This window comes from Acaromyces ingoldii (assembly GCF_003144295.1).
Source record: "Acaromyces ingoldii strain MCA 4198 unplaced genomic scaffold FA10scaffold_6, whole genome shotgun sequence".
In the NCBI taxonomy this organism is placed as follows: Eukaryota; Fungi; Basidiomycota; class Exobasidiomycetes; order Exobasidiales; family Cryptobasidiaceae; genus Acaromyces; species Acaromyces ingoldii.
The window spans coordinates 796,328-819,224 of NW_020290252.1; the positions used below are offsets into that span (position 1 = coordinate 796,328).

Genomic DNA, 22,897 nt, shown 5'->3' on the forward strand with positions numbered 1-22,897 from the left:
GTGCAAACGAGCAGTCAGACTCGCCCTGCACTCGGCCAACAGGCGAGAGCATCTCACCAAGGAAGGCAGCTCAGCCGAGCCCGTCCTGCCGGTCGCGGCGTCATTGGGTTGGAATGGAAGCCGCGGTCGCTCCGAACGAGCAGGCGAAGCACGGGATTGAGAAGCTAGTCTGCGACTGAGCACGGGCCATGAGCAAGCGCAGCCACGATGACCATGCTACCGGTAAGGGTTGTTCGCTATCTGACTGAAGAACGTGTTCATCTAGATCTGTCTTTCGATTAAAATGTCACAGCACTATACTCGACATCTTCAATCAGTGACATCTTGAGTGCCTGGACGGCTTGCCGAGGCAAGCCGCGGCAAATGTAAATAAGTCTCTTCTAAGATTTTTAGCTGTCAATATTATTAGGTGAGAATGTCCTACGTCGATCTGAAGTCCGTCCATCTCCGCGCAAACCGAGTCCAATCGAGTGCAGACTCCTGTTCACTGTCGAACGATTGGCGGAATCTGGAGGGTCTTCGCGGGTGCTGAGCATCGGTAGTCGAGGTTTGAAGAGATCACCTGGAGGAGCATAAAGCAGCGCTCAAAGTTCGCATTCTCCCCATCACCTCAGGCCCTCTCCGAGCGACCGATCTCATCACACTCCACCTCGGACATGGAACACCCACACGTCGGCCCTGGCAGGTCCACCACACAGCCCGACATTGCAACCATCGAAGATGAGAAAGCGGCCTTCGCTTCGAATGCCATCGACCCGCGGCAGCTCAGCCTGAGCTGGTCCGACATCACCTATGACATCCCGCTCTCCAAGAAAAAGAGAAAGGCCTTGGCGTCGCAAAAGGAAGAGCATAAGCAAGGTGACGTGGAGAAAGGCCTCGCCGAACACGATGCCGTCGCCGCCGCCGCCGCCGCCGCCAGCACCCCTGCATCGGGCGTGCCCCCTCTTGCCCCTACAGATCGACGCATCCTCTCGGGCGTCTCGGGATCGGTCAACAAGGGGGAGATGGTCGCCATCCTCGGTGCTTCGGGCGCAGGCAAGACGACGCTGCTCAACATCCTCTCGGCGCGCCTCAGCTCCGTCGGCACGCTCCACGGCAGGGTCTTATTCCACAACCGGCCTCGCGACCCCGACTCGTGGAAGCGCACCGTGGGCTTTGTCGAGCAGGAGGACATGATGCTGGGTCACCTCACTGTGGAGGAGACACTCGCATACGCGGCGAGACTGCGACTGCCCGACAAGCTCTACACACGAGATCAAAAGACGCAGCGGGTCCAAGACACGATCGACATGCTCAGACTGCAGACGTGCAAAGACACTCGCATTGGTTCGTCAAACACGCGGGGTGTAAGCGGGGGCGAGCGGAAGAGGACGAGCATTGGCACAGTGAGTGGGAAGATCAGAAAGGGCCAGTCTAGCAACCACCTTTCTCACGTGGATCTACACCAGGAACTTGTCAGCGATGTCTCGCTGCTCCTGCTCGATGAGCCGACCTCTGGTCTGGATGCCTATGCGGCCTACTCTGTCGTCGAGCATCTCCGTAGCACCACGCAGCAGCGCGGACTGTCCTGTCTCATGACGATCCACCAGCCCTCGTGGGCGCTTCTGAAGCTCGTCGACCGCATTCAGCTCCTCGCTCGTGGCAAGGTCTACTACGAGGGTCCGCCGAGCGACATGCTCGCCTGGTTCAACAGCATCGGCTACGAGGTCCCCGAGGGTGTCAATCCCGCGGACCACTACATTACCATTGCTGAAAACCTTGATGGGAGTGAGCAGGGCGAGTTGCGAGTCCAAAAGTTGATCGAAGCGTGGGCGACGAGGGACGAAGGGGCGCGAGTGAGCGCAGGGCTGTCGTCGAGGGCGAGCAGCGAGGAAAGCGTCGCAGTCGATACGCTGTTGGATGCCTACAAGGTCTGGCCGACTTCTTGGCTCGGCGAGATCTACACCTTGACCCAACGGAACATGTTGCAACTTGTGCGTCGATTCTTGAAACGCAGGCACTGAGCCTTTGCTGACGCCTGTCTCTGACAGATTCGAGACCGAGACACCCTCATTGGCGGTATTGCACAGACAGTCGTCATTCTCATCATTGTCGGATTCGCCTTCTTCAGGCTCGGGCATGATCAGTCGGACGTCCTGGCCCGCGTCGGCGTCCTCTTCTTCGTGAGTCTGTCAAATGCACCACGAATAGCAAGGCTGTTCTTGCAGCTCACTAGCCCCTCTCTCTCGTGTTGCAGTTGGTGATCAACACCATCTTCAGCGTGATTCTCCCTGTCATCACGCCCTTCCCGCTGCAGCGTGCAGTCATGAAGAGAGAACGCTCGGCAGGCACCTATCGCTCGTCGAGCTTCTTCATGTCGAAGCTCTTCATCGATATTCCAAGCAACGTCTTGCAGCGCGTGCCCTTCTTCGTTCTCTTCTACTGGATGTGAGTCCAACTAGAGAGAATGCTTGGCAGCGGATCTCTCTGCTGACTCTCTTTCAATGTCAAGGGTGGGCCTCCAGAAGTCTGCGGCAGCCTTTTTTATCTTTTTGGGCATCGGTTCCTTGCACGTTGTCGTCGGTGTTTGTGAGTAGGGTAATCGCGGGGCTCGAAGGCGCATGCTGACGCATTCTCTTTCCAGGTCTCGGGCTCTTTGTCGGCTCCATCTCTCCGACCATCGAGATTGCCAACATTCTTGGTGAGTACAAGCTCCACTCGCGCTGTGTCTCACTTCTTCTCATCCTCACTCCCTCCCATTGCTCTTATCAGCGCCCATGATCACCGTCATCTCCCTCCTCTTCGGCGGTAACTTGCTCCCGTCGCCGCCGCCGTGGTTCATCTGGCTTCACTATATCTCACCACTCACCTACGCCTACTCTGCACTGGCGCAAAACGAATTCATTGGCGAGAAGTTCACCTGCACAGCAAGCAGCACGCAGTGCTACGCTACGGGCGAGCAGGTGCTTCAGCAGTATAACTTGCAGACGTTCAACATTGGCGAATGTGCAGGCTTCCTGGTCGCAATCGCCTTTGTGCTCACCATAGTCGGCTTCGTCGGCCTAAGAGTTACCGCGCATCCAAAATTCAGGTACTCGTAGGTTCCAAGCCAATTCCAAGGCAGAGTACGGCAAGAGTTTGGCAAAAGTGAAGCGAACAACCAACTGTATATGATGTGGTCATGTCAAAATAGATTGTTCCTAATAATATCTCACGCTCAGTTCTCTCGGAGACGCTGTTTATCTTTGGTGTGGGAACGCTAGCGGACACACGTGGTGTTTGACTTCGTCCTACCGTAAGCTTACTCCCCTTTGGTCCGACGAGGCGCGGAAATAAGACGCGCGCCGCGCAGGCGCACTGCTCCTCAGATCCGATGTCATTGGAAAACAAGCTTGCAACCATCTCTATCTCACTGGTGACGAGCTTGACAGACGACACAGGAACAAATCATCATAATGGTGGAGATCAGTGCCACGCAAGCTGTCCAGCTTCTTCAGCGGAGGCGCATGCAGAACAGGCAGTCGCAGCAGCGATATCGAGACAAGATGCGTCGTGCCAAGGGCTCGTCCCCGAATGCCGACAGCAGCTCATCGTCCTCCGGGTCGGAGACTTCGCCGCCGTGTATAAGTAGCAATCCCGAGAAAAGGAGTGTGGTCGTGTACCAAGAGGCTACCCTGCCCTTCTACGGAAGGCTGTCGCGGATGCTGGACCCAGCCATCGAAGATCCGAAGCCCCTCGTGCCGCCTCCTCGGCTCGACCTCAGGCTCAGAGCTCATGCTTTTGTCGATGTGGTTCCAAGAATGGCAAAAGCTTTCAATGTGTCGACAGATCTCATCACAGACAAGACAGTATTCATCGATCCATCACGGTCTTGGCAGCAGCAGGACACCGTGTACTACACCTCGTCGACCGGCGAAGCCTTCACGCCTTTCCTCTGGAGGGACAAGCCGAGCACAATGGCACCGACACTGGTGCAACTCACAAAGTCGCATCCCATAGGTCTCTCCATCGCATTTCCATGGCCTTCGGTCCGCGATAAGATGATCGAAAAGGTCGAGAAGGCGGGACCTGGAGGCGCCTTGTGCCATGACCTCTCCTATGGCGGTGGTGACGGTGCCGATTGGCAGCCCTCTTTTATCATTTGGGGCGAGGATGTATTTGATCACACTAGCTGGGAGGTCAGCCAGTACATCTACGGAAAGTATTCCTCTATGTTTGATCAGCAGATTGTAGACCAGACCAATTGGTGGCGGCGCAAGCGCGGCTTGCCTGCCCTTACACTGTAGCCTCGATACCACTTCTCATTTCTGCAATGCCACAACACAAGTGAAACAAAACTTGGGTCTGACAATGAAGTGGTCTCAGTTCGATCGATGCGCCCGGCCGAAAGGTCGTTGTGGGCGTGAGACGCGAAAGGTCAGCTTATCTGGACGTAATCTTACGTTTTCCCTTTTCAACCTTACGGGTAGGTGGTGAGCTCACCATTCACAACACATTGATTTGCTTGCCTAACACGCAAATAAGATGTATAAGCTTACAGCAAGTTGCACTCGCGCGTACGGAATCATCTCACTGGAGATGGTGTAAGGTCCTTGTAGAAATGGCATCATTCCCAGGGGCGTGAGCTCCCTACGAGAGGTGTCGCAGCTCAACGGCCCGCAAAGGTATAAAAGGCGACCTCAACATGGATGCCACACACCCATCAGCACATTACCAAAAGTCACTGCTATCCTCACAATGGCTCGCGAAGGACTCATCTACCTCATCACCGGCGCTTCTCGTGGCATTGGTCGCTCCCTAACGGCGCTGCTGCTCAGTCGCCCCAACAACACTGTCATTGCCGCGGTTCGAAAGATCGATGACGACAACGCCAAGGCTTTGAATGCTCTTCCCAGAGAGAGTGGTTCCAAGATCATTCTCGTCAAGCTAGATGGCGTTGTTGAAAGCGATGCCCACGCGGCAGTCGACACACTCATCAAAGCACACCACATCGAGCACATCGACGTGGTCATTGCCAATGCTGGTGGTGAGTCGCCCTTGCGATGTCTGAAGCCAGCCGGATGCTTACTCTTGCTCTGCACAGTCAACGACTCGCTACCTTCAGTCAACGAGACGACGCCCGACAACATTCGCCGCACGCTCGACATCAACGTCTATGCACCTCTGACGCTCTTTCAGGCCACTCGCTCGCTTCTCAAGGCTTCCCCCAGCGTGCCGAAATTTGTCATCATCTCTTCTATTGCTGGTTCGCTCGACTACATCAGTAAGAGCCCGCTGAGCAACCTCAGCTACAGCGTTAGCAAGGCGGCTGTCAATGTTCTGGGCGTTCGAATCGCTGCCGAGGAGAGCGACATCACTACACTGCTCCTTCACCCGGGCCTGGTGGAGACAGACATGGTGCACGAATTTATAGAGAGACATCCGAGCTTGAAACTAGAGCTTAGCAAGATGGACGCCCTCAAGGTCGACGACAGTTCGGCAAACATTGTCAAGGTCATTGATGGGGCCAAGAAGGACGATTCTGGCCGATTCGTAGACGCAACTACCGGCGAGAACATCCCTTGGTGATCGTACAGCTCGTTGGATGTCGTGTTCTTGCTCTGTAGATTTTTTTTCTTTGTGAAGTGAATGAGTTGACGGACATGTGACTCATCTGTTTCGAGAGCGATGAAGTCTTGTTGGTCGATGCGCCGACAGAACAGTTCTCGTGTCTCGGGCCGTCAGATCCACTAGCGGTGGTTGAGTGAGCGTCGAGAGGGGAAAGACCAAAGGTTTGGCTGCCACCGAATCACTAGTATCATAGCTATTTGAAACAGGATGCTAGTTCTGCCGGATGCCTCTTTCCTTTCTCTTTAGCAGAGCGAACTTCCTCAGCTTGTGCATGTTCTTGCGCTCCTCAGCATGCTCGTCCCAGTCTGGAAGCTTGTTCTCCCACTCGGGCTTGGCAGCAATGGCCATTCGTCGCAACGGAGGGCCGTAATCGTCGATCATGAGGCCGAGCGAGTGATACGAGGGCGTGCCAGCGTGCTCTGGGGGCGCATAGGCACTCTCGCCGTTGTTCATCTGCGCCTTGGTACATTGTTCTCGCGAAGTCTTGACCCTGTCCGGCTCCTCCTCCTTCATCTCTAACAGCCACTTGATTCGTCGGCTTTCATATTCTAGACGTCGCTCCAGCGTGTCTGGAAAGTCAGTCATGCTTCCGTCCCAAATGGCTCGAAGACAGTGTGACTGAACATCGCTTGTCCAAAAGGGGATCCTAGTGGGCGCCAGATTAATTATGGCCAGTGTCGCTGCTCTAGCGTGCAAAAATTGCCAAAAGAGACTGGGCACTCGCTCTGGGTTGTTGACGGTGTTGAAGGGCGAACCTGGTGGTGGGGCACAGAGCGGTCTCCAGAGCGACGCCAGTGCTCTGTGTTGACCGGCATGCCAGTCGTCTTCGTCCGTGCACTGCTGTGGGAGCAAGCCAGCTTCATTGGCTAGCGGCTGCCTGTTGAGCAGGTAGACATAGGGAATCTTACCAATGACGTAGCCCGAAGCAAAGATGATTCGATCGACGTCCTCTAGAACGGCACCGTCTGCTAGAGTGACATGGACCTTGCTGCCGTTCCTGTTCACTGCCAATTTTGCAATTGGAGGAACATCCCTGATCAGGGGGTCGGGAAGGCTGACGATGTAGTCCCAGGCTTTGTGACGCACAGACCGGAAAATGGCCTCATGCTTGCCGACCTGCCTCAAGCCGGCCAGCTGAGCTGCCACGTCGTTTCCTGAATTGGCGTTGCCGACGACTACGATTCTTGCCTCTCGCCCATATGGCTCTGGCCCGCGATATGACTTGCAGTGCTCCACCAGCCCGTGCGACTTGGCTTCTTCCAGTCCTGGCACACATGGGTAGGCAGGCACATCAGTCCATCCCACCGTCAAGATGACAGCATCGTAGTACCTCGTCACTTGTGGCGCCCCCGGCCTGTTCCAGTCTCGCAGTCGCACAGCCCACCGGTTGTGTTCCTCGCTCCTCCCTGGCAGCTCTCTCACGTCGATGCACTCCACGTTGCATTGGATATGTCGACGTATTGGCTTAGCGATCAACTCGAGATAGGCTTGTGTCTCTGCGAGGGTGGGAAACGGGTCATCGGGATCGGCAACAGGTGGAAAAGGGTGTGCGCCAGCCAGAGTCAAGAAGCGAGGCAGCACATTGCCACGCAGTCCAGGATACGCTGGCGACGGCCAGCATGGCTTTTTAGAAGATGACGGCGACTTGTGTAGGGTTCCGTTGGTCAAACAGCAACTCGTACTGGTACCTGCAGGTGACAAATTGACGGGAGGAATGGGCCATTGACCTGCCGTCGCCCCGCGCACACTGGATCTCTCCCTCTGCACGGCGTCGTCATCGAGATACCAAACACCCCCAACGCAGTCTCTCCGCTCTATGAGGTCGACCTGATTGAATGGCCCATCTGTACCAACTCCCCCTTCCTCTACGAGTGCCCTCAGGGCAGCAAGACCAGCAACGCCTCCTCCAACAATGAGAATCTTTCTGGGCCGAGGTGCTCGGACGTAGGGCGGTGGTGAGTGGCTTATCATGCTAGCTAGCCCGGCGCCAATGAGTTGTATCGTAGACGAGACTGCAGCAGCTGGGGGCAAGCAGACTGGCGCGCCATTGCGGAAGTCGGTCTGCTCGCACAGCTGGGTACCGTGACCCTCCCGCTATTTATTCCACCCCACACCGACGCAAGCGCACGGTCAGTTGCAGCGCATTTGGGAGCATATGACCACTTCTGCGCTCTCCTTTGTATCTCAGGTTCTCCTTGTACGCAGTCGAACACTGCGCCACATGTCGACTTGCAATTCCCTCGGACTGGACAACGCTCGTAAACTTGTGTAAGGGCGTGGTCAGTTTTTGGCACCTGAGTCTAAGAGCTGCTTTACAGACAAGGATTCAAATACATGCTTTAAGCTCAACTCGGCGAATTTTCAAATTGAACTTCTGGAGAGGATGACTAACTAAATCCGACAGACCTTCTATTCTTCCGACGAATCCGCCATGATTCTTTGCTCCACTTTGCGGCCCGCCCCGACGACCATGTGCCCTGGGCTAAAAGCTCACTGTGAGCGCTCACAGGCACGTCGACACCACGTCCTCGCTCCACTCGCTAAATGAAGAAATAAGCACCTCAAAATGGACAGTACGGCAGCATTAGCTGTGTGTGGTGGCAAGCTACGCGCCACCTGAGCATAGTGGAGCCGGACATTGTGCGCGAAATCATCGCTAGATTACCGCTCGAGAGGCAGACCAGAAGGTATAAAAGTTGGGTAGGTTGTCAGGCCGTCGAGGTTCGTCACATCGAATAGAAAGTACAAAGCACAGTCACAATGTCTCAATCCACTCAGCCCGTCACTTACAAGTCCAAACTCCAGGGCGCGCGCGTCCTTATCCTTGGGGGCTCGTCCGGTGTCGGATTCGGCGTCGCCCAAGCGCTTCTGGAGCACGGTGCGTCTGTCATCATCTCTTCGTCGTCTCCCGACCGCGTTGCAAAGGCGGTGCAGCGCCTTGAGGCTTCGCACCCACAAGGTCACGTCCAGGGCATTGCATGCAACCTCGGGTCACAGGAGCACCTCGTCTCTGACGTCGGCAAGCTAGTCACCGAAGTGGCCAAGGGCGGAAAGCTGGACCACGTAGTCCACACGGCCGGCGATGCGATGGCCATTGGCAAGCTCGAAGACTTTTCGCTGGCGGAGATCCAGCAGGCGGGCATGGTGCGCTTCTTTAGTCCCTTCATCGTGGCTCAGCACTTGCGCAAGCTGCTCAAAGATGGCCCTGCCTCGTCGTACATCATGACGACGGGTGGCGCGTCCGAGCGTCCGATGCCGGACTGGACCGTCGTTCTTTCCTACATCACAGGTCTTGTGGGCATGATGCGGGGCTTGGCAAAGGACCTGGCACCTATCCGAGTCAATCTCGTCGCTCTCGGACCAGTCGAGACGGAGCTGTGGGACTCCTTTAGGGCCCAGGGCGCATACGAAGCCGTAAAGGAATCCTTTGAAAAGGGCATGGCTACGGGCACCATCGGAAAAGTCGAGGACATCGTAGAGAGCTACCTCTACCTCATGAAGGACAAGAATGCCACTGGTAGCACGGTCACTTCTAACGGCGGAATGGTTCTCATGTAGACACAGCCTCGTCATCGCTTCTGCCCAATGAGATTGTCCATGCAAGAGCTGGAACCGTCACTAAGTTTGCGCCAGTCTGTGTGAGTGTATCATCATGTGCCATCACTATTGCAGTGGGCGTAAGGAATCGAAGAGTCGGTAAGAAGTACAGTTAATTATGCGTTGACTGACAAAAGGTCTGTTGGCACGGCCTTAAGGGCTAGGAGAGAGTTCCCTGCTCGAGTCGTGGAGCTCGGCCGTAGCACCCGGGTAGGTGCCGTTGTACGACTCGATGGCACGGCCCTTCTTGCTGAGGAAGTCGTTGCACTCGCCAAACGCCGCCGTGAGGGCCGGGAACAGCTTTCCGACGGACGCATCGAGGAACTGCTGCTGCAGAGCAGGGCTGATGTTGGAGATGAATGTCGGCGTGCTCGACTGGATGGCCTGGCTGAGGAAGCACGAGAGCTTGGCCGGGTCGGTGAGCTCGTGCATGGCCGTCACGGCGCCGCCCGTCAGGTCGCCGATGTTGACGCCAGAGAAGGAGTTGACGGTGCCCGTGTTGCCGCCGACGGCCATCGTGGTGGGGAAGGCCTCGATCTGCTGGGCGAGGGCGGCGAGAATGTCGGCAAACGTCCACTCAAACAGCGGGTGGCGCTTGTAGAACGGCGCGGGGATCCGCTCGTGGCCGTAGGTGTAGCTGATCTCGCCCTGCGGGTCGCCCGTGTAGCTGAACCAGGACATGAAGTTCTCGGGCGAGAGGTAGCCCTGGGGGAACTCCTCGGATTTGTTGGCCATGAGAGCAAAGACAAAGTGGTGGGCCGCGGGCGTGAATGCAACTCCTGCGTACGGCGGGCTGAAGTAGTTGGGGTTGTTGGCGATCGAGTAGAGCTTGCGGCGGTGCTGGTGCTCAGCAAGGATCGATGGTGTGATGCGACCGTCTTCGGGGTACTTTTCGCGGGCAAGATCCATGAGCTCCTTGGCGTACTGCGGGTACGAGCGGCAGTTGTTGTTGTTGCCCGTTGGCTGGGAGAAGTCGCCTCGGGTGATGGAGGCATCACCCTCGGAGCGGAGGTGGCCAAGGCCACAGATACCGGCTGGCTTGCCGAGGAGGCCCTCTTGCAGTGGACCGAGGGTGGCCACCTTGGGAGAGTATCCGCCGATAGACCACTTGCCGCTGACTGGGTCACCGTTGAAGAACGACGTGAGCGCCTCGAGGATCACGGTGGCGTCTTGCGAGAGTCCGACACCCTAGCGGAGAAATACTTCTTAGCACCAGAGCATGGCAAAGGAATAGACAGACAGAAACGCACCTTGTGGATGCCGTTGATGACATCGTCACGGTCGACGACACCGTCGCGTGAGATGAAACCGTGGTTGGCAAGGGCGTTGAGGCCGGCGCATGGGCCTCGCTGGTCGTCGGGGCCAGGCGCACGCCACTCGTTTTCACCCGTCAGGTCGACGAACTGAAGCTTTTCGTCGAAGATGTACTCCTTGGGGATACCAAAGTTGTCGGGGTATGGTGCCAGGGTGGGTACACCGGCACGCTTGAGGAACTCGGGGTCGACGTTTTCGAGGAAGCTGCGGGACATGGCGTCCTTGCCGAGCAGCTCGGGGAACATGAAGAAGGGGTAGGCAGAAGCTTGCCCGACGACAATGGCCGCCATGGCCGCGACGGTGGCGGAGATTTTCATTGTGAGAAGAAGGCGTCGAGGAGAGAGGTGAGAGTGAGGGAAATATCTGGGGTAAAACGACTGCAAAGACTGCCCCTTTTATGCCCCTTGTCTCACAAACAGCAAATGGCGGTCATCTGGAGTAGTCTCTGGTTCTTCCTTTTTCTCCGCGAGGGCACGTCACTTGCTGGAAGAATCATCCAGCTGCTCCTTCAGCCAAACACTGGCCCCCCAACCGTCGCCCGCTTAACCGAAGCGGACAAAAGTTGCGGGGAAGGAGTAGAGAAGCTTCGCAAGACAACTCCGCTTCTTTCTTTCCATTGCTCGCAGCGGGTCGACAGAGAGGCTAGCGCTGACGTTGCCACTGCTTCTGCTGCTGTTGGGACGCCTGAGGAGCGAAGTAAGCCCAACGAATGAGAATCAGGTGATTAGGTATAGCAACCCTAAGGGGGGAGCAAGTAGAATGTGACCGAGGTAAGGGAAAGGGAGATGCTAGCGCCAAAAGAGAAGAGCAAATGAACGTCCTGGCGTCAGGCCAGACGAGATAAATGACTTGATCCCCAGGGGGCACGACCTGGACGGCGATTGAATGTCGATGACAGCGTTTCCATTGTGACCCTGATTGATATATTTGCTGCCATCAATTTAGCGGCGGACAACCAATTCGATTCCAGATGCAGTGACGCGCGCAGAGTGGCGAAGTCTTTCCTCTACCCCGCACCACCTTTTGGCCGAGGGCTCGGGGGTGCGCGAGAGGCCTTCTTTCCAGTTCCTTACCCCGCTCGAGAAATTTCCCGAAGGGTGATCGTGCGAGATAGAGCACATCATTCTGAATGCAACGCCCCACGGCGTCTGTGTATTATTCGACATGGAACAAACCAGGAATGGAGTTTCCCACCTCGGCCATCGCTAGTGCGTCGGTCTCCAAATTTCAAAGCAAAACGGTGTTTGACCGACTTGCTCTGCTGTGAGGCCTTTTTGTCATCAGGAGAACTTTAATCTATATACGGTCGATCAACCTAGCTCTTGGCGAAAAGGAGGAATTGTCATTGCATGAGCACCGCCCCGCCACCAGCTCAGACACGTTGTAGATGACAGACGACCTCTTGTTTCCGCGCGCTACGTAGTTATGCAGAGCAGTGTGCTGGCCCGCGGCAGCGCAGTAGCCAGTCTTTGCGAAAACAGAAGAAGTGCGAGGGCGGTGCGCACCCCCGGTTATCTAGTTGCCAGACACGGCAACCAACAAAACAGCGACGAAGGTCTTCACGTGTCGAGCGATGGTACCCAGTGTCCGCCATGTTCGCTGCTTCTGCGTTCCCATTGGCCTCGAGCTTCGCAAACCATAATCGAGACAAGCAAGACAAGCAATCGGGGCAGGCCGTAAGACACAAACGCACAATTCATCTCCATTGTCTCATGGCATGCAGTCCCTTTTCGCCTCGCGCGAACTTGGGTAACATAGAAGTCAAGCAGCATTCGATGGTGAGGTGAGGCGAAGACGCGACGGATCGAACAGACTTAGCTGGGACGGAATCTCGAATGCCGTCTTTTGCCCACGTGGTTGCAGTTAGACGGAATTTGCCTCGGCGTGGAGGGTGGTATGGGGCAGAGTGCGGGGGGTCTGCCGGCTTGTCATAAGAACCATGTCGCTGTCACCTTCAGCTACGTCGGTGGCATCCATATCCAGGGACGAGGGAAGCTCGTCTCATGGTAGAATGGGGAAGAGGCCCCGGACGTATGGCTCTGCTTGTGGTATGTCGCACGAATGGACACCGTGAGAGGGAGAAGCGGGATTCTTTTTGACTGCCAGATCGCTCCTTGGTGCCGACTTTCTTTCTGTAGAGTCGTGCCAACGACGCAAGATCAAATGCGGTCTTCAAAAGCCGTCGTGCAGCAATTGCATCAGGTACAAGCAGCAATGCTGCTACCAAAAGTGGGTCATCTTTATGTCACTATCGATTGCATGCAGGGGCCAAGCTGATGACCTCCAAAGGACCAGCAAAGTTACATCACACAGGGGCCTTAGCAAGACGGAGGCCCTCCAGCGGAGGGTGGCCCAGCTGGAAGCGGAGCTAGTCACCGCTAGAAACGACCGTCAAATGTCTTCGTCCTCGTCTTACTCTCGGTCGTCGCCTACTCGTGGCGGACAGCAGACGGCGCCGTCTGGCAGACCACCCGCAACACCTCGGAGTCCCGAGCCGACTGGCACCGAGGATACAGATTGGGACCTCTTTGAGGGGCCCAACAGTCTTGACGCGCGACGGAGCCACTTTGCGGCCTCGACGTATGTGTCGGACTCCTTTGAACGTCTGGTTAGCACCCGTCTGCACGGCAACGACGACGCCATCTCCCCCTTGCTGGCTGCCGACCTGATCCGGGCGTACTTTCTATGGTGGAACAGTCTCCACTGCTACCTCTACAAGCCTGAATTCTACTGTGTGTGTGCTTGCCGAGTAGCGGCAGGGAAGAAGAATGAAACTGACAGACTCGTTGCTCTCGCGGGCAGGCTGCCTGGTCGTCGAAGGACCTCACTTCTCGCCCTTTCTGCTCAACGTGGTCCTCTCCCAGGGAGCGCGTCTCCTCTCCATGGGGGGCCTCTACACCGCCCGTCGCGAAAGCGGCCACATGAGTGTGCCCCCCTCGGATTTCTTTCTGAAACGGGCAAAGCAGAGCCTGGTCGACGAAGTGGACCGTGGCAATTCGAGCACGCTGCTCCAAGGTCTCGTCCTCATGGCCGGCAGGGAGGCGTCGTGCGGGCATCTGGACCAGGCCTGGCTCTACACGGGCATGGCTATCCGGGTCCTGCGCGCGCTGGGTCTCAGTCGCCCACCGTTCCAAGGCCGGCGACGGTACAAGCCGTGCAGCTTCCAGCGCAGGGAGCTCTACTCGCGCCTCTTCTGGACCGTCTATTGCTGGGACAAGACGCTGAGCCTGACGCTGGGTCGCCAGTCGACGTTTGCAGCGCCCGAGGGAGCCGACCCAGAGTGCATCGTCGACGAGAGTGAGGATCACATGGCCTGGAATCCCCATCGCCAGGACCACTTTGCGACCGTCGCCCTGTCGCGGACGATCAAGGCGTCGGCCGAGCCGAGCAGAGTCACGGCCGTCTTTCGCAGATTTGCCCATCTCTGTCTAGTGGGTTCGCGTATTGAATGGGGGGGCGCCTGGCCTGAATCTTCTCGCTTTCTGATCTTCTGCGCCCTCTTCAGATCATCGATGACATCTTGCGGGTGCGCTATGGAGACACATCGGCGCAGAGTGGAGATGTCGCCATCGATCAGCTCGACGGTAGACTGCAGGAATGGGAGCAGGCCACGCTGCAGCAGGATATCCACTTGACGACGGCCAATGTCGACGTGTGTCCCTCCCCGCACATGCTCCAGCTCGGGTGAGTGAACGACAGGATGGGTCTATTCCAAGGGTCGAACTTTACTCGCGCGCTGACAGCAAAGGACGGCGCACAGGGTTCTCTACCACTGCTCGTACATCCTGCTCCACCGTCCGTCGATTGCGGTGTCAGTGTCTCGGCGCAGCTCTCCCCAGCAGAAGCACGCCATGTCCGTCTGCAGGCTCCACGCCTTGCAGGTCCACGATCTGATCCGGCTGCGGGAGCGCGACATGGGGCTCGCGAACCTCTCCTATCTCGTCTGCCACTGCCTCTACGCTGCCGTGACGATCAATGTGTTGGACTTGCGAAGCGCCTCGCGTGACACATCGTCCGCGGCCGCCGAGCAGCTCGCCTTTGGCATCCGCGCGCTCGAGTTCTGCAGCTGGCAGAGCGCCGGCATCCAGAAGTGAGTAGCTTCGTGTGAAAAGCCCGTTCACACGCTGAGCTTGTGCTTCTTGCCTCCTTGCCCGCAGGGCCGTCAAGATGATCAAGGCATACCTTGCCCATCCTTTTGGGAGCACGGTTCCTCAGGGCATGCCCGGTCAACGGTCCAGAGAGCCCTCGATCGGTGCTGGTGAGCCAGAGGGTCCGCCTGAAGAGCACGAGGCACAGCGGCGGCAGCAGCAGCAGCAGCGGCACCCGCCGGGCGTGGCAGTCTTTGCGCCAGAAACTGTCTCCTCGCTGTCACAGAGCGACGACCTGCCTGACATGGATCATGGCTCTCTGCACTCCGAGACCTGGACAGCGGCCCCGACGGCCCACTTTGGCATGCTCTGGCACGACGATCCGAGCCTGATGGGGCACTTCTGGACAAACAGCCTTCTCCCCGACTTTCCAGACGAACTCTCGGGCGCTTCCTGAAGCAGGAAGTAATAAAGAAGAAGAAGCAGTAGCCGTTGGAGCAATCATTTCAATTCCGGAGAGCACAATTCCGGAGAGCAGCGCTCGACGAGGAAGGAGAGAGGTGCTCGACAAGTGACTACTAGGCGTCGCACGTCTTGATCTCAGCGACGGACAGGGTGCTCTTTTTGTCGGCAGAATCAGGACCGTTGCCCTGTTCCAGCTCAGATACTGGCACCAGGTGCGAGCGTGGGTGCTGCGAAGAACTGGCAGGCAGGCTGCTCCCTAGCATTCCAATTCGATACCATGGGCCTTCGAAAAGACTGTTCATCTCCTCGAGACTTCTGCCGGCCGTCTCGGGGATGAAGAGGGCGATGTAGGCGATGCTGAAGAAGCACACGACGGCGTTGAAGGTGAAGAGGCCGTAGCCCTGCATGGTATGCAGCATCGGCTGCAGGGCCCTCGAGGCGCCGTACTGGTTGACAAAGTGAAAGACCATGATGATGGAGCTGGCCATGGCCCGTGTCGAGAGCGGGAAGATCTCGGTGCCAATGAGATACGAGATTGCGTTGAACTGTGCGAGTGTGAGCCTCGTCTCGTAGCAAGGTAGACAGACGGTGCCGCACTCACCCCGAAAGTCCAGCCTATGCCGGCGACAAAGATGGCCACAATCGCAGCTATGCTGCCTCTCTGCTCACTCCCCGTCAGCGTGGCGCTCGACAGGTCAGTCGCACCCAAAAAGGCGGCCAGATAGACGGCGGCGATGCCCTGGAGCGTGATGCCGATAAAGACACTCCTCTTCCTGCCCAGACGGTCTATGAGAAAGAAGGTGGCGGTCAGGGCCGATAGCAGCTTGACGACGCCCAAGATGCCAGTGGTGAAGAGTGTCGAGTTGGAGTGCACACCGACGAGGGCCAGGAGCCTTGGCGCATAGATGGTGAGGCTGCCACCGCCGCCGGACCAGTTGGAGAGAATCTGGATGGCGATGCCGATGGCGCACAGGCGATACAGCTGGGAGCCGTCTGTAAGAAGGGCGATGATGCTGCGTAGACGTGTCTGCTGTGCTAGGGTCTCTGCCTCGCGCTCCATGCCCTTCCACTCTTCGACGAGGTACGGGTGGCTCAAGTCCAGACGGCGATAGTACTGCAGCACCGACTGGGCCCGCTTAGTGTGGCCACGTCTCAGCAACCACCGGGGCGACTCGCGTAGAAAGAGAGAGCCGATCAATGTCGTGCCGCCAAAGAGGTAGTTGATGGACACGGGCACCATCCACCGCTTTGCAGACTCGGCGGGCACGTGGACCTGGCAGCCGTAGTTTGCAAAGTAGCCGATGAGGATGCCAAGGTAGACAGATGCGGCGTAGACATTGACGGCCAGGCCCCTCCGCGACTTGGGTGCAATCTCAGAGAGAAAGGTGGGCACGCACACGGCTGTGCCTCCGATGCCGGTCCCCGCCACGAAACGTCCGGCGTACACCTGGGCGAGTCCCGAGGCGCCACCCCGGTAGCTTGTGATCCAGATTGTGATGCCCGCGAGCCAAAAGAGGATGCAGACCTGGCTTGTCCTGAGACGACCGAGATGATCGACGACGAAAAAGGCCAATAGAGCGCCGAGAACGCAGCCGATCTGCACCATGGACACGACATTGCTCTGCGCAGCGCTTCCATCTTGGATTCCGTATGTCCGGAGCCACTCCTTGTTGGACTCGATGCCGGAGATGATGCCCTCGTCGGCGCCTCGACTGGCGCCCAAGATCCCAATGACAAAGACAGCACACTTCACTCCTGCATTGGAAGTGTCGACCTTCGGGATCAGTGTCGAGCACATGCAGCAAGCGGTCGTTCGCACAAAGACTCACTCCAGTTCCACACCTCGCGCGGTTCGTCTAGGTGGGAAATCGCCATGGTGTCTGCAAAGGGGCCGTGTTAAAGCTAGAGGCCCAGCTTAAGTACAGCAAGCCAGCGCATCTGGGGCCCCACTTGTGAGATATGCGGGAAACATGGAGATGATACCCCGGAATGGCTGACGGGGATAGACTGACGATTCAGGCACACACGGCATCTCGAAACGAGGCGGGATTTTTACTTTCATTTAGCAACGCGCGCAGAAATAAAGCTACAGACGGCATTCGGCATAATCCGTCTCTACAGCACGGCCACGGCATTTGAGGGGCTGGCCACACCGCCGGGAAGGCTCAGAGGCATGCTTACCAGCAGAAAGTCGTAGCTCCTGCGCTGGTGACAAGCCTCGGCTAGTCTGTCCAGGTCCCATGACTCGCCAATGAGCATGCCCCAGCCGCTGAGCAGGACCTCATGCATGCACACCTGCACCTCGGCTCTCGGTGGTGTGCCGTTTTCGAGCCTGATCGGTCGCGCGGGCCAGGCTTCTAGCGCCACGGTGTCGCTGGCCACGGCAGAAAAGCCCGTGTCGAAGAGCCAGCGCAGCGTCGATTCGTGTTGCTCCAGTCCCACATGGGTCCGTTCCTCACCCCGTCGGAGGCCCAGCTCCTCCTTTTCGGGAGCGGAAAGCGCTCGATAGGCGCTGGTCCACCCAGTCCTGATGAGGAGGACATCGCCGCATCGGAATTGGATCCGTTGCTGATGAGCACAGGCTAGCAGGTGGGGCAATGGAATGGCGTGCCGTTCAAAGGGCGAATAGTGCACACCTGCCTGGTCGGCCCAGACGGCATAGTCGAGGAGGATGCCTCTGGCCACGATTCCGCCTCTTTGGGCGACCCGGTCAATGCCGAGGGTGTGTTTTGACGTGTCATTGAGAACAGCTTGAGGCACACCGCCGTAGTACTGCGCTTCCTGGCTGGGCAGTCGGCTCAGGTAGCCGTAGCCCACATGTCGCAGGCCATCCCAGTGCGACGAGGCTTGGGTGTTGAGCGCGATGTCGTCGTCATTTGAGAAGCCCTTGTGGGTATAGGTGTGCACACATGCCCTTCGTTGTGGATTCATGGGCACGAGCGGCTCTTCAAGCGAAAGATTCAAGCTGATTGTCTGGCCGCTGCGAGCGCTCAAAAGGGCATCCCGCACGACATCCTCTGTCAGCAAATTCAAGCGACCTAGTTCGTCGCCATCGCTAAACAGGCCCCAGGCCGAGGCGAACGGGTCGCCAGTCCGCAGTGGGAGATCGCTGTAGGTCCGTCTCTCCTCTGTTTTAGGCCGTTCTGCGTCGCTGGTGATGGGTGCCATGATTCCCCTCAACGATGCCGCTTGCCGATGTTTCGCGCAGGGAGTTAATCTGGCTAATGTAAATCTCAGAAGAGGCTGCAGGGCCCCAACTTTATTTGGCACTAAGTTGAGGGACGTTTCGGCTTTCGCACGGTAAGATTTGATTAGGCGGCATTTGTGCGATGCCGTCGGTCATGAGATAGGACGGAGAGCTTGTTGTGGTTAAATAGCGGCTCATTTGGGAGTGAACAGTGGCACTCACCAAGCACAACATGACCCCAACAGCAGCAGATACCGGCCGTTCCGGCCCAGAGGTCCGAATCCTCACCCCCAAGTGAGTTGGGTTCGCTAGAACTTGCCCCCTTCTCATCTAGAGAAGTTGATGTGGAACGAGAGCAGCGCCATGCTTGGCTACGGCTATCGATTGCAAGACTTTTGGCGAGGTGTGCACCAACACCGGCCCCATGCGATCATCCTCGACTCGGGAAGCACCGACGGCGGACCGTACAAGCTTGGGCTGGGCAACCTGACCTGTGCCCGGTCAAGCTATGAAAGAGACCTGCGCCCCATGCTGGCCGCCGCCTATCACCACGGTATCAAGATCCTCATCGGTAGCGCAGGAGGAAGCGGCAGTAACAGGCACGTCGACGCCATCTCGTCCGTCATTGAGGACATCTGCCAGAAGGAGGGATACAGTTTCAAGCTGGCCGCCATCTACGCCAACGTCGATGGCGCCGTCGTCAAGGACAAGATTCGTGCCGGCAAAGTACAGCCCTGCGGGCCAGTAGAGATGCTGGAAGAGGCAGAAGTGGATCGGGCGACGGCGATTGTGGCCCAGATGGGCGCCGAGCCCTACATGGCCACGCTGAGAGACGCTGACCCGGACATTATCATCGGTGGGCGCTCGTACGACCCAGCTCCCTTTGCTGCGTTTTCCATCTTTCATGGCGTCGAGCCTGCCACGGCATGGCACTGCGGCAAGATTATGGAGTGCGGTGGCATGTGCGCCGTGCCCAAGGGCAGAACTATGCTCGCCACGCTCCACCGCGACTCGTTTGACCTGCTGCCCATGAGCCTCGAGGAGCGCTGTACCAAGCTCTCTGTGGCCGCCCACACCCTCTACGAGAAGACGCGGCCCGACCTTCTCCCCGGTCCTGGTGGTCGCCTCCACCTAGCCGGAGCGACGTACGAGGAGCTTGGCGATGGTCGCAGCGTGCGCGTTCGTGGTGCCTCGTTTGAGAGGAACGAGTACACGGTCAAGCTCGAAGGCGCCGAGATGCTCGGCTACCGGACCACCTTCATTGGCGGTGTGCGGGATCCCATTCTCGTGGACCAGATTGACGACTTTCTGCGCAGCGTGCACGACTACACGGCGGATCTCTTTCCTGATCTCAAGGCTGGCACCGAGGAATGCCAGTTGATCTGGCACGTGTACGGAAAGAATGCGGTCATGGGTTCGCTGGAGACGCAGCACCTCGGCCAACGGGGCAACGCACACGAGCTGGGCGTCATGGGCGAGGTCGTGGCGCCTACCCAAGAGCTGGCCGACGCCATTGCGAGCTCGGCAAGGACGAGCTGCCTGCACATGCCCTACGAAAATCAGCTGGCGACCACGGGCAACTTTGCCAGTCCCCTCACGCCCCTCGAACAGCCCCTGGGCCCCGTCTTTAAGTTCTCAATTTAGTGTGTTCTTTCTCGTCCTTCTTTTACTCCCGTGGCCCTCTGCTGACTTGACCTTTTCTCTCCATTTGCCCCAGCCACCTCATGTCCATCGACGATCCCTACCAGTGGCCCACGCAGGTCCGGACGATTGGCGCCCCTGGCCTCACGAAAGACCCTCTTTCCACCGCGGCAGGCCTGGTCTCGACGAAGGGTGGCAGTCATCTTCGCCCCTCTGGAGCGGTCGCGACGACAGTCATCACTGTCGACACATCCAAGACGGTCGCCCTGCGCCACCTCGCCAAAGTCGTGCGCTCCAAGAACTCGGGCCCATTTGAGATCACGCTGGACGTCATGTTCACCGACGTCGGCCACTATGCGCGGGTCAAAGAGGCCGGCGTGCTCAACATGGAGATGGTCATGCGCCTGTACAGTGTTGCTCGGCACGACGTCATCTGGGAGGGCTGGTTCGAGCCAGCGCTGGCATGGAAGTGCACCATCAAGAGGCCCTGGCGACAGGGCTCGGTCGGTGAGAGAGACACGCTTGGGACCGCTCAACATGCGCCCCTGCTCGACATCCAGGTGCCGGCTCGCGCATGAGAAGCTTGTTCGAATGGTGTTGCTGATGCGACCGGAACTTCTGTACTTACGTTTGATCTTAACCAACACCTCAATGCGCGCTGGAGAAATCACATGGATGAAGCCTCTACATTGAACGAAGCGGCGGAGAACCTTTTTGCAGAGATGTGGTTTACTAGACAATGTGCGGCAAAACTGCTCAGTCTACTGCTAGACACGGCTTACATGCACTGAAAGGCGTCTGAGGGAGAAGCTCAGCCGACGCTGCGCCTCTTCTACAGCCCCAGCACAGAAGGGTCGCCGGTGCTCCAGAGAATGCTCAGCTTCCACCTCTTGATCTTCCACAGGCCATCCGACTGCTTGACTGCGTCGGCGTCGTAGAGGGAAAAGGCCATAAAGTAGGGCGCGTCTTTGTCAAGGCCAGTACCGGGACGAAAGTGGTTCGCGAGGGCGCAGGCACCGACAGATGCCGTCTTGGCTCCCTCCTGGTGGTCAATGCGCACGTTTCCGAGGACGTGGCCGGTGTTCATGGGTCCGACAAAGGCAAAGTTGCCCGTCTTGATTGCTTCGATACCTTCGGTGACCTGTCCATTGATCTCAAAGACGATGTCTCTTGTCAGCGCCGACTCGAGGAGGGCGACATCATTGAGGTCGTAGGCGAGGAGAGTGCGGTTGAGTGCGTCTGTGATGGCCTCGCGCTCGGAAAGGCCAGCGAGATGGATGGGCGTCTTGCTCATCTTGCTCGTAGCGTGTGTGTGCGTGTTGTGTGTAGTGTAAGAAGGCACCGACTACAACGACGCTCTCCTTTATACCCTTTGAAGTTCAGCACAGCAGCAAGGCCAGTCCAGGCAGGCGGACGGTCGAGGTGCAGATGCATGGTGAGCAGGGGACCTTCGGGTGTCATCTGCTCACTTCAGACGGAGGACTGATAGCGCGGCCGCGGAGCAGCAAGGCGCAAGTGTGAAGCTTCGCCCGTGCTCCCACGCCGTGCACGGGCACCGCCGTTGTCGGGGAAACCTTTTCTTGTCGGGGAAAGTCTCGCCTGTCGTGTCGGGGCAATCAATACCTAGTCCGTCGCGCGCACAGAGCGCGGCCCTCCACACGAGGGTTGTGCCGGCGAATCCCTTCCTAGCGATCTCCACTTCGTCTCACGGCAAGGCAACAACACAACGCCGGTGGGAAAGGAGGCCCCGATTGCCATGCTCTTGCCGCGACCTAGCCCCGACCTCGTTGCCATCAGTGCTTCCCATGCCACACAACGTTCTGACATGTAACTTTCATGTCTCAAGATGTGTATCAAAACAGAATCGAATTACAAAGAGAGGCTCAAGGGTCGACGGGGTTCTTGCGGGCCACAATGAGTGGGTCGGCAGTCGCCACTGGGAACTTTGCGGGCAGCGCCTTGAGCGGGACACCCAGACTGGAAGCGAGCACATCAGCACCAATGAGCTCGGCGCCCGTGCGGAAGGCCACGTCCTGGGGCATGGGCTGATCAAAGAAGATCAAGAATTGGATGTGGTCCGGCTTGACGCACTCGATGTGGTGGGGAAACGAGGCGGGGATGAAGTAGACGTCGCCCTTTTGGAGCGTGAAAGTGTCGAGGGAGCCATCGGGATCCATGACAGTCATGCGCGCGTCGCCCTCTTCGACGTAGCCCATCTCGCCGGTGAGCGGGTGCCAGTGGGGCTCCCGCATGCCGTCCTCCAGGACGAGGAGGTTGTACATGGCCATGTCCTCGAGCGCGGGCCAGAACTGGCTGCGTGCCGTCCGTGCGCTGCCGATGTTGGGCCAGTTGACCGGTGGCTGCATGCCGGCATTGTTGAACTTGTTCGGGTTCGGCCAGTGGGCATGCTCGGGGATCTTGAGGGGGCCCTGCCGCTTGACAATCTCCTTGGGGCCCATTGTGTCTTTGGGTATGAGCGACTTCCAGTCCCGCATGTCGTGGTCGTAGGTGTTGCCAATGACGGCGGGCGTAAAGGCGGCAAAGGAGTTGGCCAGGCCAAAGTCGACTGGCCGCTCGTGCCTGTAGGCGATGAGGAGCTCGAGGTCGTCGTCGGCGGCATTCTCAATGTGGTGCAGCGCCCCATTCTTGACGTGGAACATCTCGCCCTGCGTCAGGGTAAAGGCGTTGAAGTTGTTGCTGGTGCCCAGGATGCTGACGAGCGCCTTGCCCTTGAGCACAAAGCCCATTTCGTTGGCATTGACGAGCCATCGCGGGCTCCGGATCGCGTTGGGCTTGAGCACGACACGCTCGATCGACAGGTTCTTGAGCACCGGCAGCGAGTCGGCGGTGATGCTCTGGATGCTCCCGTGCTCCGACTCGAAGCGCGGCTTCTGGTCCAGGAGAGAGATTTTGTGCAGCTTGCTGATGAGCATGATGGGGCGCGCGAGGAGGGGTGGTGGTGGTGGTCAGCAGCCCGTCGCCTATCGTGACTAAGCTGCGGGGAAGGGCGATCATC

General features: G+C 57.9%; 12 protein-coding genes across 12 annotated transcripts; 6 read left to right on the forward strand and 6 right to left on the reverse strand.

Annotated features, from left to right (window-relative positions):
• The first annotated feature begins 452 nt into the window (after positions 1 to 452).
• On the forward strand, positions 453 to 3,180 carry FA10DRAFT_269233 (hypothetical protein). The gene is made up of 7 exons (XM_025522672.1): positions 453 to 1,385; positions 1,449 to 1,973; positions 2,031 to 2,162; positions 2,237 to 2,427; positions 2,492 to 2,568; positions 2,624 to 2,680; positions 2,752 to 3,180. The coding sequence occupies exons 1-7, from the start codon at positions 657 to 659 to the stop codon at positions 3,078 to 3,080; spliced, it is 2,040 nt and encodes a 679-aa protein (XP_025375180.1). The 5' UTR covers positions 453 to 656; the 3' UTR covers positions 3,081 to 3,180.
• A 150-nt stretch (positions 3,181 to 3,330) lies between these two features.
• Positions 3,331 to 4,312, forward strand: FA10DRAFT_269235 (hypothetical protein). The gene has a single exon (XM_025522673.1). It carries the CDS (start codon positions 3,435 to 3,437, stop codon positions 4,263 to 4,265), a length of 831 nt encoding a protein of 276 aa, XP_025375181.1. The 5' UTR covers positions 3,331 to 3,434; the 3' UTR covers positions 4,266 to 4,312.
• A 380-nt stretch (positions 4,313 to 4,692) lies between these two features.
• Positions 4,693 to 5,633, forward strand: FA10DRAFT_281482 (NAD(P)-binding protein). The gene is made up of 2 exons (XM_025523697.1): positions 4,693 to 5,005; positions 5,063 to 5,633. Exons 1-2 carry the CDS (start codon positions 4,717 to 4,719, stop codon positions 5,545 to 5,547), a joined length of 774 nt encoding a protein of 257 aa, XP_025375182.1. The 5' UTR covers positions 4,693 to 4,716; the 3' UTR covers positions 5,548 to 5,633.
• A 166-nt stretch (positions 5,634 to 5,799) lies between these two features.
• On the reverse strand, positions 5,800 to 7,560 carry FA10DRAFT_304044 (FAD/NAD(P)-binding domain-containing protein; the record flags this gene model as incomplete). The annotated part of the gene is made up of 1 exon (XM_025525309.1): positions 5,800 to 7,560. The coding sequence occupies one exon, from the start codon at positions 7,558 to 7,560 to the stop codon at positions 5,800 to 5,802; it is 1,761 nt and encodes a 586-aa protein (XP_025375183.1).
• Positions 7,561 to 7,996: 436 nt separating this feature from the next.
• On the forward strand, positions 7,997 to 9,208 carry FA10DRAFT_269237 (NAD(P)-binding protein). Its single transcript, XM_025522674.1, has one exon. It carries the CDS (start codon positions 8,350 to 8,352, stop codon positions 9,145 to 9,147), a length of 798 nt encoding a protein of 265 aa, XP_025375184.1. The 5' UTR covers positions 7,997 to 8,349; the 3' UTR covers positions 9,148 to 9,208.
• Positions 9,209 to 9,233: 25 nt separating this feature from the next.
• Positions 9,234 to 11,114, reverse strand: FA10DRAFT_304046 (hypothetical protein). The gene is made up of 2 exons (XM_025525310.1): positions 10,437 to 11,114; positions 9,234 to 10,374 (listed from the first exon to the last, which is right to left on the reverse strand). The coding sequence occupies exons 1-2, from the start codon at positions 10,815 to 10,817 to the stop codon at positions 9,340 to 9,342; spliced, it is 1,416 nt and encodes a 471-aa protein (XP_025375185.1). The 5' UTR covers positions 10,818 to 11,114; the 3' UTR covers positions 9,234 to 9,339.
• A 1,196-nt stretch (positions 11,115 to 12,310) lies between these two features.
• FA10DRAFT_181524 (hypothetical protein) lies at positions 12,311 to 15,198 on the forward strand. Its single transcript, XM_025518302.1, has 7 exons — positions 12,311 to 12,548; positions 12,639 to 12,729; positions 12,790 to 13,232; positions 13,303 to 13,931; positions 14,006 to 14,184; positions 14,261 to 14,590; positions 14,658 to 15,198. The coding sequence occupies exons 1-7, from the start codon at positions 12,440 to 12,442 to the stop codon at positions 15,043 to 15,045; spliced, it is 2,169 nt and encodes a 722-aa protein (XP_025375186.1). The 5' UTR covers positions 12,311 to 12,439; the 3' UTR covers positions 15,046 to 15,198.
• On the reverse strand, positions 15,133 to 17,071 carry FA10DRAFT_281486 (quinate permease). The gene is made up of 3 exons (XM_025523698.1): positions 16,883 to 17,071; positions 15,655 to 16,808; positions 15,133 to 15,598 (listed from the first exon to the last, which is right to left on the reverse strand). Exons 1-3 carry the CDS (start codon positions 16,926 to 16,928, stop codon positions 15,167 to 15,169), a joined length of 1,632 nt encoding a protein of 543 aa, XP_025375187.1. The 5' UTR covers positions 16,929 to 17,071; the 3' UTR covers positions 15,133 to 15,166.
• FA10DRAFT_181511 (hypothetical protein) lies at positions 17,011 to 18,347 on the reverse strand. The gene has a single exon (XM_025518301.1). The coding sequence runs from the start codon at positions 18,219 to 18,221 to the stop codon at positions 17,169 to 17,171; it is 1,053 nt and encodes a 350-aa protein (XP_025375188.1). The 5' UTR covers positions 18,222 to 18,347; the 3' UTR covers positions 17,011 to 17,168.
• Positions 18,348 to 18,443: 96 nt separating this feature from the next.
• On the forward strand, positions 18,444 to 20,539 carry FA10DRAFT_269243 (hypothetical protein). Its single transcript, XM_025522675.1, has 3 exons — positions 18,444 to 18,534; positions 18,600 to 19,883; positions 19,958 to 20,539. The coding sequence occupies exons 1-3, from the start codon at positions 18,473 to 18,475 to the stop codon at positions 20,457 to 20,459; spliced, it is 1,848 nt and encodes a 615-aa protein (XP_025375189.1). The 5' UTR covers positions 18,444 to 18,472; the 3' UTR covers positions 20,460 to 20,539.
• Positions 20,540 to 20,551: 12 nt separating this feature from the next.
• FA10DRAFT_269245 (hypothetical protein) lies at positions 20,552 to 21,486 on the reverse strand. Its single transcript, XM_025522676.1, has one exon. The coding sequence runs from the start codon at positions 21,173 to 21,175 to the stop codon at positions 20,714 to 20,716; it is 462 nt and encodes a 153-aa protein (XP_025375190.1). The 5' UTR covers positions 21,176 to 21,486; the 3' UTR covers positions 20,552 to 20,713.
• A 235-nt stretch (positions 21,487 to 21,721) lies between these two features.
• On the reverse strand, positions 21,722 to 22,877 carry FA10DRAFT_269246 (putative oxalate decarboxylase OxdC). The gene has a single exon (XM_025522677.1). It carries the CDS (start codon positions 22,812 to 22,814, stop codon positions 21,765 to 21,767), a length of 1,050 nt encoding a protein of 349 aa, XP_025375191.1. The 5' UTR covers positions 22,815 to 22,877; the 3' UTR covers positions 21,722 to 21,764.
• Between the last annotated feature and the right edge of the window lie 20 nt (positions 22,878 to 22,897).